General features: G+C 41.2%; 1 protein-coding gene across 3 annotated transcripts in view; it reads right to left on the bottom strand.

Annotated features, from left to right (window-relative positions):
* The window catches only part of ABCC8 (ATP binding cassette subfamily C member 8), a 112,683-nt gene extending 109,239 nt beyond the window's left edge, over positions 1 to 3,444 (bottom strand). For all 3 annotated transcript variants that reach the window (XM_067540674.1, XM_067540676.1, XM_067540675.1), the window contains exons 1-2: positions 2,508 to 3,444; positions 120 to 261 (exon numbers count right to left, since the gene is read on the bottom strand). In XM_067540674.1, the coding sequence (XP_067396775.1) occupies positions 120 to 261; positions 2,508 to 2,727 (362 nt within the window). In that variant the 5' untranslated portion in view covers positions 2,728 to 3,444. The remainder of the gene's footprint in view (positions 1 to 119; positions 262 to 2,507) is intronic.
* Positions 3,445 to 12,672: the final 9,228 nt, after the last annotated feature.

Genomic DNA, 12,672 nt, shown 5'->3' with positions numbered 1-12,672 from the left:
ATTACATGTTTATAACAAGCCAAATAGCTTAGATGAAAATTTAGACAGGGGATTAGTACTTACATTGAAACCCTTCAAAGATAGTTGGTGTTATCAAGAAGAGCTATGCATCCACTTACCCATCTGACACTATGCCCTCTGCTATTTCACACACCAGCACAAACAAAAGGATGAAAGTCAATATCCAACGTAAATTGTGGCCAGGAAAATGAAGCCAAGTGCTATGATGTATATGCACTTTGGAACTCTGACTTCCCCATCCTAAATGTAAAAGCAAAATCATCATGAGGATTTTTATGCACAACCATACAGAAAGTTTTAAACTAAAAATGTTGACTGAATCTATTACAATTAAATGTGAAAGAGAGAAATAACTGAGCTGGAAAATGTCAGAAGTGAGGAAGCTCGTTGTGCAACTACACTGTAAAAAAGGACATTGGGACTGATCCTACATTCCTTGTGCACCAAAAATTCCAAGAGCTACAGTGGGTGTTTTAGTTATAAAAAGAGTACAGGATAGTGCCCAAGGCAACTTATACGCATGCAACTTATAAAGGAAAAAACCAGAGTGACATATTTAGGCCCTGATTCTATAAACACAAGCATATTTATAACTTTACTCACATGTATCAACCACTGAAATCAATGGAACTAATCATGCAAGTAAATTTATGCATGTACTTAAATATTTGCAAGATTGGAGACTTATTATATAACAATATTATTATAGACCATAACAACATTATTATAGAATGTAAGCCAAAAACCACAGAATATGTAACATAAGCTTCCAATAAATTTAATAACCTAATTCCAAATAATTTCATACATTAAATGTTTATAGCCAAACTTTTAAAAAATTCCAGTATTTTTACTATATAATAAAACCCTGTGCAATTAATTTTATCAAAATAACTTAGACAAATGTATAAATTTAATAAAATAATTAATTATTTTTCTTTTTGACGGGCATCTTTGCTCACCAAATGTTATCAATTACTTTAAAAAAGTACAGTAGGAATGTTTATTTCTTAAGAAAGTGAAAGACTCGAGAATAGCATGGCCTTTATGCTGCACAGATTTCCTTCTAAACTGCTCTTCAGATGACTCTGTTTTGAGCTTTCACGAGCAAAGGACAACAGTTTTGACACATTATGTGGTGGCTTTGTGTTGTGGAGAAACAACCCCTAGGAACCAGACTGACATGACCAAACTCCTTTAATTTATACATTTATGTGGAATTGGAACTCATAGTTCCAGAAATGAAAAACAAGTGTATTAAACTACTGGGCCACCTACTGGTAGCCCCAATTTAATATCTGGTAGTGAATTCCTGTTAATATTGCTTAACTTGCAATAAGTGGCTTTATTATTTGACAATATGAAATTCAGCTTGCCTTAAAATAGTAGCTTTCTGACTTTTAGCAGTAAGCTTGGTCTGTTATTTTCCTAGCTTGCAAAGCCCATAGAACAAAATCCTAAAGTCCTTATGCAGTTTCCACTCAATCCTTACACTGGGAAAACTTCCATTGACTTAATGGACTTGAAGAGGAGTTTTGCCGGCATAAAGAAGGCCAATTCCTGTAGTTCATATGATTTTCCAAAGTCCTCTTATCACAGGAAAATCTGAGCTACTTGTGTTAATGGAAGCATTCACTCTTAATAATTAATATAAAATAATAAAAGTTGGGGGAAAAGAGAGCTTGATTGATATATCATCCTAAAGTATTCATCAAGTCAATATTACTTTAAACATTTAACATTTTAGCTGTCTATTAATGTTTAAACAGTTTAGTTCAGAGGCCACCAATGATTACATTGGTACAGACAGCTTGATTAGTTACACTGTTTATACTGTGTTACCTCCGGCTCCTCTGATGCATTGGCAGGATGTGGCGAATTCATTCAGCTGTCCTTAATGAGCATTTAAGGGTGCCTTTCTACAAACTAAACTGTGTTAACATTAGTAACTTGAGAGAAAACGCCGAAAAATCTATAGTGATACAGGATTTTCAGAGAAGCTCAGCAAGAACCAAGCCCTACACCTTCTGAAGTAAGGGACTGCCACCTTTGACTTCAACAGGCCAACTTAGGCCAATGCTGAGTGCTTCTGAAAATCGCACCTGTGTGTGTAATTCGACCGGGAGGGCTTTTCCATCAGAAACTCGCTCTCCCCTTCTCCTACCAGTCTGGAATCAGAGAAGCAACTGGAAGCAACGTCAGGTTCCTCCAGCAAATGTGTCCATCGATCTTTGCCCCCTGACCCGTGCGCCAGGTGATCAGGCCCGTGCTAGCGCCTTGCACCCCAGGAGCGGTGGGCTCCCGGGGAATGCCCGGAGCAAGACATACTGCGGGGGTGGATCTACACAGCCATGCAAGGTGCAGAGGTCTCCAGGAAGAGCCAGCTGCTGAAGCAAGGAAGAAAGCAAAGGCTCCCAGGAAAATGTCCCCCCCCCACCCCGCCCAGCAGAGCAGCCTCACTGGGGCCGTGGAGGAGCCGCACTCACCGATGAAGAGTATCGGGAAGGTGATGAAGAGCAGGAAGACGTGTGGCACCACGTTGAGCGCATCCACAAAGCAGCCGTTGTTGAGCACCCCTTTGTCCACGTTGTAGGCAGCCGAGTTATTCTCGTTGCCACAGAAAGCCAAGGCCATGGTGGAGGAGCTGGGACGCTGCGCGCGGCCGGGAGCCGGGGGGGGAGGGGGAGGGGGGGACTCCACACACATAGACGGTCGCTGCGAGGAGGGCGGCTGGGCTGGCGTCCCCACCCCCTCCCCACAGCATTACCTGGGGTACAGCGCGCGGAGCCCAGGCCGCCGCTGCAGCGCGCGCGCCGAGCGAGGCATGGGATGGGAGAGGCCGGCGTCTGCCAGCTGCGCCCCAGAGGCGCGCGCGCGGGTCACCTTGCTGGAGAGGGGTCCGCGCCTCGCCCGGCTCCCGGAGCCCTTCAGTCCGGCTGCCCCGCGCGAGGGGGGAGGGAGATAATGCGGTGCCCGCTCCTGGGAGGCTGCCTAGCACCCTCCCCCGCCGGCTGCTAGGATGGAAGCCGCTGAGACTGCGGCACGAGCAGGCTGGAGACTACGGGAACATCTGGCAACAGCATCGCAGCCAGCGAGAGACAAGAGGAACCACCAGAGCAGGCTTGGTCCTGGCTGCTCCTCCCGCGCCCTAGCTGGTGCTGCTGCTACTGCTGAGTGAGTGGAGAGCTGCCGGCAGCTCGGGCCTTAAAGGAGCCGCCTTCCCCCCCATCTGCCATAGAGGCAGGGGCAGGATGCTCTCCCCATCTCCTCCCCTTTGCAATCTCCCGGGCAGGCTTGGGGTCTGTGGAAAATTGTGCCAGGGTTGGGTTCGGTTTGTAATAATTTTGCATCCAGACTCCAATGCTCTTGCTTTGGCTTTCTGGAGAAATCTTTCAGGTCTTCTCCGCCCCTGGCTAGAACTGTCAGCTAAAGAAAGCCCGGATTTCCTCTGGAAAAAGGACAAAGACCCCAGGAGAAATCAACCTCATTCCCCACCCAGCACTCTCAGATCCATCCTCCGCCAGGCACTCAGATCACTTGGGGGGCATTGATCTCCCATCTCGAGCTGAGAAAATCAGTGCATAGATAACCAGCCTTTTTATTCAGGTTCTTATACTGCTCTCATCACCATGCTACTCCAGCTCTTTCCAGTGATGCACTAAGTGAAGTGACTATCATCTGTCATGTGTGGTTCTTTATCACATCCTCTTCCCAGGTGTCTCTCATCATCTCCCTAAGCAGCTCTGCCAATGCATGTGACTGCCTGCACATCAGATATTGTCATTCTGGACTCATCCTGGACTAATACCAAAATAGATGCTGGTCTGGGGATCTGGATGAATGTCTATTGAACAGTAGGTAGAAAACACTGTTGTAATTATATTTGTGTTTCAAGACAGCCTTGAAATTGGACCCAGCTCCCCAGAAGTGAAAGATTAATACATGATTAACTCACTGCTGCACCACTACAGTATCAACCGCTCAAAAGTAGTAAGAGCAGGTAGGGTTCTGAATGAGATCTCATATAATCTAGAGTATCTCATGAAATTTTCCACTGAAACCCCTGAGATATTTTACTGCAAGCCTCCCAAGCCACCACTATTTTTCAGCTGTCAACATATTTGTAAATAAGTATCAAAGAAGATCAAATTTTCAGATTTTTAATGTGAAAAATGTGAGACAACCTCAGAGCAGAACAGTATTTATTTTGTCATGAAAGTAAACATTTTCTTAAAAGCTTCCACAATACACCATCTTTCCTAAGGGTGGGAGTTTCAGAGCTGGCTAGGGGATCGATACTCATTTCCCATGAAAATTGTCATCCACATTCCCTGAATGGCTTTGAAAATTTCTGCCTAACATCCTCTAGTTATTGCTGAGAGAACACATACCGCAGCAGTGTCCTCCTGATAATATGGTTCATCTCTGCCGCGGAGGGATCCCTTCTAGGGATGGGAGACTTCTAGGGGTAGGGAGACAAAAGGCCTGGTTCTACACTGCCTTGTACAGTCACTTACACTCATACAAAGTGCAGGTAAGACACTGCCAAATCAGAATGGGACCATTTAAATCCAGTTTGACTGCACAAGGTGCAGGGCAGTGGTGAACCAGTCCCAGAGTCTGCAGTCAGCTTCTTTGTTGAAATGTCCAATCAAGTTGCAAATTAATGTTAGTTGAGATGGCGGATTTTGTCAAGGTGAAGACACTTCTTCTCTAGGCTGTAGACTCTTTCTCTTAGGAAGATCTTTCTGTCACCTCCTTCCCCCCCAAATTCTCAACAGATCAAGTTATTTCTCCTACAGTATGGAAAGATTTTATTTTTGTTATTTCTACTTTTAAATGGACTACTGAGGTGATAGATCTGTATAAATACCTAGATAGGGAGAAAGATTTTTTTATATTTCTTTAATATGTGTGTCACCCAGGATAATATATCTCAACCCTTTACCAAAGTTGTTATAATAATGAAAACTAGAGCTGGTTCCAGAGGTCAAGAGATTTATGTGAAACAAAAAGTGCCAGTGTATGGGAGGAGGAGAGCTAAGAGGGAAGAACAAGTAAAAAAGGCCAAAATGATTGAAGTGTTGTTATAGCTGTGTTGGTCCTAGCATATGAAAGAGACAAGATGAAGGAGGTAGTATTTTTTATTGGACTAACTTCTGTTGGTGAAAGAGACAAGCTTTTGAGCTGTGGAGCTTTAATGATTACCTCTCTCACCAACAGAAGTTGGTCCAATAATAGATATTACTCCCCCTACCTTGTCTCTCTCAAAATGATTAAAGACAAATGACCCAGACAGAAAGTTCTTGCACAGTAAGGGGTAGATCTTGCAAATGGATCTGTCCTGCCTATTTTCAGAGGGGTTCTGCATAGGCACAGGGATGTGCAGGATGCATCTATTTGTTGGATCTAGCTCTAAGCGTTGAAAACAGCCTCAGAGGGGCATTCCAGAGACGGGGTTGTTGAAATTAGGAGGTTTCACCCTAATCTTGACTCCAGCAGAAACAAGTCAGAGAACAAGGACAACCTAGTTGACTTTAGTCACTTTGGAGTGACATAGGAAGAAATAGTCACTCAGGCAGCTTAGATATGGGATTTTTAGCATCTTGCATATCCTCAGCAAGTTCATTTCATTCATTCATTTTCTATAATAAAACAGCACAGTGTGAGCAGCGCCAGGGGATCTATGCAGTTGTAATAGACTACGTGTTTTATATTTATATACTCATCAGTTATTGGGTTTTGTTTCTCCACCAAAATTCTGACATTATTAGATTAAATCTTCTTAACAGCTGCACCCGGGCTCACTCCAGATTTCTAAATGAGTGTAATCATAACAGAAACTGGTGTTATTGAATTTATTCCCATAGCTCTTTCTCTCTGAAATGATTCCAGATGCAATTTAAATTCTTCATCAGTGGGCTTTGGATCAGGGTCTATGTAAATGTAACATATCAAAATACTTGATAAAATTAAATCAAATTCTCAACAACTATTGTGGCAGGCAAATATTTTCTCATTACATATAGGCCTGTAAAAAACCTTGGAAACAAACAGGGCCCAAGGAAGCAAGCAAATCAGTTGCTTGTGTGAGTAGTTAATGCAGGTAGTCACATTTTAAAAAACTGGAAATGTAAATTGTTGTGTATTTTGTGTCTTGCCTAATTGCCTAGGTTGCCATAGCAACCGAGCTTAGCTTGTTGCCATAGCAATTGAGTTAGACTATTAGGGGATAGCTCAGCCAGTTCTGGCTGGTTTTAGCATTAGTTCAAAAAAGATGTTCCCTGTGTTGCATCTCTCTGTGACCTGTACTGATTTTTCTCTCTGAATACAAGCAATTAAAAGGGATTCAACATAACAAAAGTGGTGACGGAGGATGGGATGGACCTGTGCTGTACTGGCAACAAAGTAAAAGTCAACGTAAGAAAAAAATCCGTTTTGCTGTTTTGGGGGCTGGGCTGTTTACGTTGATGGTTCAAACTGAAACTAAAATAGGCTCTGCTTTGTTCTGACCAAAGTGAAGCAGACAGACTGGTAATGGGGAAAGAACAAAAGCAATGCTAGTGAATGGAAATCACTAGCAATTGTGTATGAATGACCCCAACACACATGAATAAAAGACACTAAAAGCCAAGAGAAAGAAAGGGGAGGGAAGAGTGGGGGTAGCAATGGCTACACTTATGGGGCCCCAGGGACCTTTTGATGAAACTCCAGAGAATTGGAACTCATATACTGAGCGTTTTCAGCTTTTTGTTTTTGCAAATGAAATTACAGATGCAAAGAAGGTGCCCATTTTCTTAAGTGTTGTAGGAGCTAAAATCTATACTTTATTGTGCAGCTTAGTGCACCCTGATAAGGTGCCCTACAAAGATTGGAAGAGTATGGCCTACAAAAGCCCGCAAAGACAAATGTGAATTCTTCCAGCCCTCTGTTGAATATTTCGGACATATCATAGATGCTACTGGCCTTTGTAAGGCTCCGGCAAAAGTCAAGGCTATTGTGGAAGCTCTACCTCCTCAAAATATAAGGCAACTTCACTCTTTTTTCGGGCTATTGAACTATTATGGAAAGTTTATTCCACAGTTAGCAACATTACTAAAACCACTAAATGAACTCCTTGGCCAGAACAAGGTCTGGAAGTGGACTGAAGCCTGTGATGTTGCATTTAACAAGGCTTAACACGCATTGCTAAATTCAGAGGTTCTGATGCATTTTGATCTGTCCTTACCTCTACAGTTGACCTGCGATGCCTCCCCTTATGGAGTGGGAGCAGTCATGTCACACATTATACCTTGGGAGAGGAGAGACCAATTGCTTTTGCCTCACGCAGCTTAAGCAAAGCAGGAGCTAACTACGCTCAAATTGAAAGTGAAGCACTAGGAAACATTATCAGAATTTGCAAATTTCACCAGTACCTGTTTGGACGGAAGTTCATACTTCTCACCGACCATCAATCTCTAACATCAATCTCTAACATCAATGCCACACACAGGCATTCCACCATTGGCTGCTAATCGTATGCAACGATGGACATTGTTGCTTTCCGCACACACACACGAGATCAAATATCGGAAATCCACTCTGTACTGCAATGCAGATGGTCTCTCAAGTCTGCATTTACCAGTTAAACATAAAGATTTTGGCCAGAAAGAAATCTTCTTTGAACAGGTAGAGAACACACCCATCACTGCTACTCAAGTAAAGAAAGCAACTCGTGTTGACCCAGTACTGTCCCAAGTTATTGATCTAGTGATGCATGGAACATCTCTACAGGACTCTCAGGTCTCATCCAACCTTCTTCCCTACATGTCCAGGAGGATAGAGTTATCAATCCATTCTGGTTGCTTGTTGTGGGGGATGCACGTCATTATTCCACCACTACTGAGATCACAGATGTTAGAACAGCTACATACAGGTCACTGTGGAATAGTGCACATGAAAGAAATTGCACGAAGCTACTTTTGGTGGCCTGGCCTGGCCCGTGCCATTGAAGAGAAGGGAAGAGCTTGTACTTCATGTCAGAGTGTGAGGAACGCGCCTCAGTTGGTGCCCCTATACCCATGGGACCAGCCTGAAAACCCGTGCCAGTGTATTCACACTGATTTTGCTGTCCATTTGAAGGAAGCATGTTCTTGGTTCTTGTAGACGCCCACTCTAAATGGCCAGAAGTCTCTGTAATGCCGTCCACTACTGCTGAAAGTACTATCCAGAAACTATTGTTTCATTTATGGTGTTCATTTGGACAAGAACTTAATCCTAAAGAGCTGGCTGATGAAATAGAGTCTATACTGGTTACATTTAGAAAGTACAAAATCTAAGCCAAATCATGCACGTGTGTTTACTTTCTATACTTTTAAAATATACTTATTTCTATATACAAAACACTTTAGTACTTAAGTACCTGCCCTAAAGTGAATTAGAAAAAATGACAAAGAGTAGGGGAAATATTTATCGTCATCTTACAGATGGAGAACCAAAGCTCAGAGAGATTGAGTGACTTGTCCCAAGTCACACAGGCAGGCTGTGGCAGAACTGAGAATTGAACTCAGATCTCAAGTCCCAGTCCAGTCTCTGAATCACCGGTCCATCTTCATATGCTAGGAGCATCAATCAAGATAATTCTTGAAGCATGGACATATCACAGAATACGCTGCAGCAAGGACGTGGATGACTCAGGAATGGAGAATTCAATATGGTTACTTTCATTGTTTTAAATCAAGCAGAGAGTAGATCACTAACATGGCTGTTTGAAGTTAGTGGCCTCAGTCCAGGTCCACACATCACAGAACTACCATCTCAGTTAGCAGTTTATTGGCAGCCTCAACGGAGAGACCAGGAACCTGCACCCTCATCCCTAGAAAATGAGTAAAGCACAGAAGCCAGGGAAAGCTTTTATGACTGCTACCCAGCTGTACCTACTTTGTGGGTATATACACAATTTCTGTCTCTAGTGTTGTCAGTCAAAGACTTTTGCAATCACTTAACTCACTTAAATATAACCCTTTCTTCTCCACTAATCCCTCCACAATCATTTTTACTGGTAGTTAGACTAGACTAAATTCTGAATCAGAGTGGGGAATTTTCAATAAATGGTGATACATTGTAGCTACTGTTAAATTACAATAAAACATTTTAAATCATTAAAATAATTTAAAATGTAGAAAAATATGTTTCAAAAATCAAAACAACTGAAATTAATTGGCATGTTGATGTTTTACTGGTGAGCCATTCAAACAAAGACAAATATTAGATCATGCAAGCAACATTCAGAGTACTTCCCTGTACGCTTCTCCAAGAAAAATACTTAACGCAAACAGAACAAAAACCAGAAAATACATTAAGAAATTTTTAAAGTTTGCATTTTTACCAACAATGCCATAATTTTGTCCCTGGCATAACCCCATTGAAATCAATGGGCAGCAGGGATGAATTTGGACTAATATAATTTCTTGCTTACTAGTGCATCAGGTGGTATTTTTCCCCCTCACAAATAGTTATAGATTCTATTATCTCCTTGGTATTTCACAGGTATCATTAATGTATTATATGAGCATATTAGGCCAGATTCTGAACCCTTTACTCATAATGGTGAGCAATTGTTCATGCAAGTAATCCCTTTGATTTCAATAGACTACTCTGGGAATAGTTGCTCCCCCATGTGGGTCAAAAGGGTTCACAGTTTAGCCCTATGATAATAACTGAGACATTCTTTGACTTCATTGGGCTTTGGATAAGGCCCCAAATGAATAAGCTTTTCATTTAAAGTTGACTTGCAAGTCTTTTATTGAGGATTGTGGTAATAGGAGGGTTAGCTGATGAACGCCCCAGAGGAGAAGCAAAGGAGCAGTATGGTAACTACTGCTCTACAGAGTCCAGTTCTTGTAGGTTACATGAACCAAACCTTGTATTGTTTTCCCATACAATAGCTATTATCTAATATTTCTCAAAAATTCTGCAGGATCTCTTTTCCCACCCTATCTTCCCTATTTCCACAATGCTGTCTTTCTGCCATCTTTTCACATGATTATGGCTCCAGCTATTCAATAAAAGACCAGGGTCTGGACAGCAACCAGCACATCTGATAGCCTAAAATAAATTTTGCTTGGCAAGAAATGCTATGTAGGCAGCCAGAGGGTTTAAAATTGAAATCCAACAGGTAATGCCTAATATCTTTACATAAGACAATCAGCTTTATATCTGATTGGAATTTGAATTTGTTTCCCAATGATGTAAACAGGTAGTGTACAACTGCCTTTCAGAATTTAAAACCTGATTGTGGGTTTGTTTCCAACCAATCAGAAGACATGCAGCATTTACATGAAAGTGTTCACAATTGCTTCCTGCCTTTTTTTTATTGTTCCTCACTCCTTAATTCAGCTGTCATATGTGGGCTCCTCTCTCTTTGCTTTTTTTCCTCAGCAATACTAAATATCAGAAGAGGTTCTGCGGCATAAAATCATTATTCAGGCTTTAGCTTTTGTTTGGAACCTAAATATGCACATAAATAAGTGACCTGATTTTTCAAAAGCACTGAGCAGTCACAGTTCACATTGACTTGAAAAATCAGGCCACTTACTTAGGCATCTAAATTTAGGCACCCAAACTGAAAAAAATTGGATGTGGGATTGTTCAGAGAACCAAGTCTTGAGAGGAAATGATCATCTGAAACTCCTGCTAAAGTTGAGGCATTTGCAGATGCTGAACACATCCCTTTTTGCAGTGGGTTCATACAGGCTTGATAAATATTTGATATATGATTTATACTTGGGGAGAAATTCTTCTCTCAGATATAGAGGTGAACTGTAATTCATATGATGGGAACTGTGTGTGAGTACCCAATGACATAATTCCTTTCAAAAGAAGAAAGGTAGATGCTCACAAATCAAAATCGTTATTGCTCAGCAGCACGAAATGCTATTTCATCATTTGATGGAAAATATTTGGTAACAAAACAAGCGAACTCTCAATGTAAGAACTGTGTAGTGCATTGCTATTGTAACAAGCCCAGATACCTATATCAGCATATGCACAGAATATGCATAATAAGGATGCATGTTCATTCTAAATAAATAATACTTTTATCCATTTAAAACTCGTGACCTTCATTAAAAATGAAAAAAAAAAAAAAGAACTTAGGAGTAAATCAACCTGTTTTAGCTGGAAAAGGATACAGACATTCTTTGTTATTGCTGATGCCATGTTATATGCATTAAGAGAGTCTGAAATTTGTTATGCCTGTGGGTATTATATCCATTTTGTGGGAGTAAATGGGCTGGAGGGCCATTCACGTCCCTTTCCATCTGTGCCTTCATGAAAGAATCAATGAAAGGATAAAGTAAACCTGTTTCTTGGACCATGATGCTGCCCAGATTTATCACAAATATTATAAATACAAGGAACTCCAGTGTGCGTCTTCAGTGTGCAATCAGTAGTGCCCCCACCCTTGTGACATTTCTGATTAGCACTGGCTCTTCTCCTGGCATGTACAGCACACACTGAGTTACACCTTAACCTGTCATGAATGCAAAAACAACAGGGCTTTCCAGAATGTAAGGGAAAGTGTTACTTAACCACAGCAAACATTTTGCAGTCATTGTCAAATCAAATCTTCTTGCTTTGAGCGCAATAACTAACTCAACTGGGATGAGTACTTGTCTGTACTGCCAAAGCTAGAATGTACAGCTCAGAGGCTCAGCTGGAAAAGGGGAATGTGTATTGTAAAAATGAGGTGTGTATAAGAAAAAGGTACTAAAAGGTACCATTATATTGCAGCACCAGTGTTTTGATAGGACCAGATTGTGAGCCTCTTACTCCTCCCACTGGTGAGTTACTCACACAAGTAGTCTCATTGATCTCAGTGGGACTATTTGTGCAAGTAATTGGGCACTAATGGGAATAAGAGGTTCACAGAACATGTTTTTAGCTGCTCCATTAGTTAAATCAACTCATGTGAATGTTCTGGTTAAAGATTCTACAAGAGATGGATTCTTTACAGGATTTTTTGTTTTACTTGATAAGTAAGAATATAAATAATTAAGAAAAGCTGCATAATTTAATGGTATTTCTGTGTCAAGTTACTGTAACACAACTCACATTCACATACTCTAACAGACTAAAGGTAAGTGAACTACTGAACAAAAGGTTCCATTGTTTGGAATATTTTCCAATTTATAAAGCTAAGATTTGCTAAACATTCAGTAGGCTTGATTCTCTTCTCACTTACTTCTGAGTGTGTCTTTATGGAAATCAATTGTGTTAAAGTGGTTTTTGTGAGATCAGAATCAGGTCTATTTTTAAAAAATCGTTCTGTGCCATGAGAGGATGCAAAACTAAAATACCACTATGTGGCTTTCAACACAGCCTGTTTAGTACACCTGCCGTATATATATACTTTTGCAACCAAACAACTAGTATTTGTGCATTCTCTGCTCTGGTACTGACCTCACCCATTCACATTCTAAGAGCTTGATTCAATGCCTGTTGAAGTCAGTGAACAGTCTCAATGGGCTTTGGATCTAGCCCTAGAAGAATATCTACTTAATGATCATGTAGTTTCATTTTTTTCCCGAAAGCTACGAAACACACATGAATAAAGGTACTGGTAAGTCAATCATCAAAGCCAGTCCAACCGAGCAGTTCTTTTCTTAATGC

The sequence above is a fragment of the Emydura macquarii genome, unplaced genomic scaffold (assembly GCF_026122565.2).
Source record: "Emydura macquarii macquarii isolate MOO-44397 ecotype Brisbane River unplaced genomic scaffold, CSIRO-AGI_Emac_v2 contig_587, whole genome shotgun sequence".
Classification (NCBI taxonomy): domain Eukaryota; kingdom Metazoa; phylum Chordata; order Testudines; family Chelidae; genus Emydura; species Emydura macquarii.
Note: the sequence above shows the minus strand (reverse complement) of the source record. Positions and strands in the feature narration are given on the sequence as shown.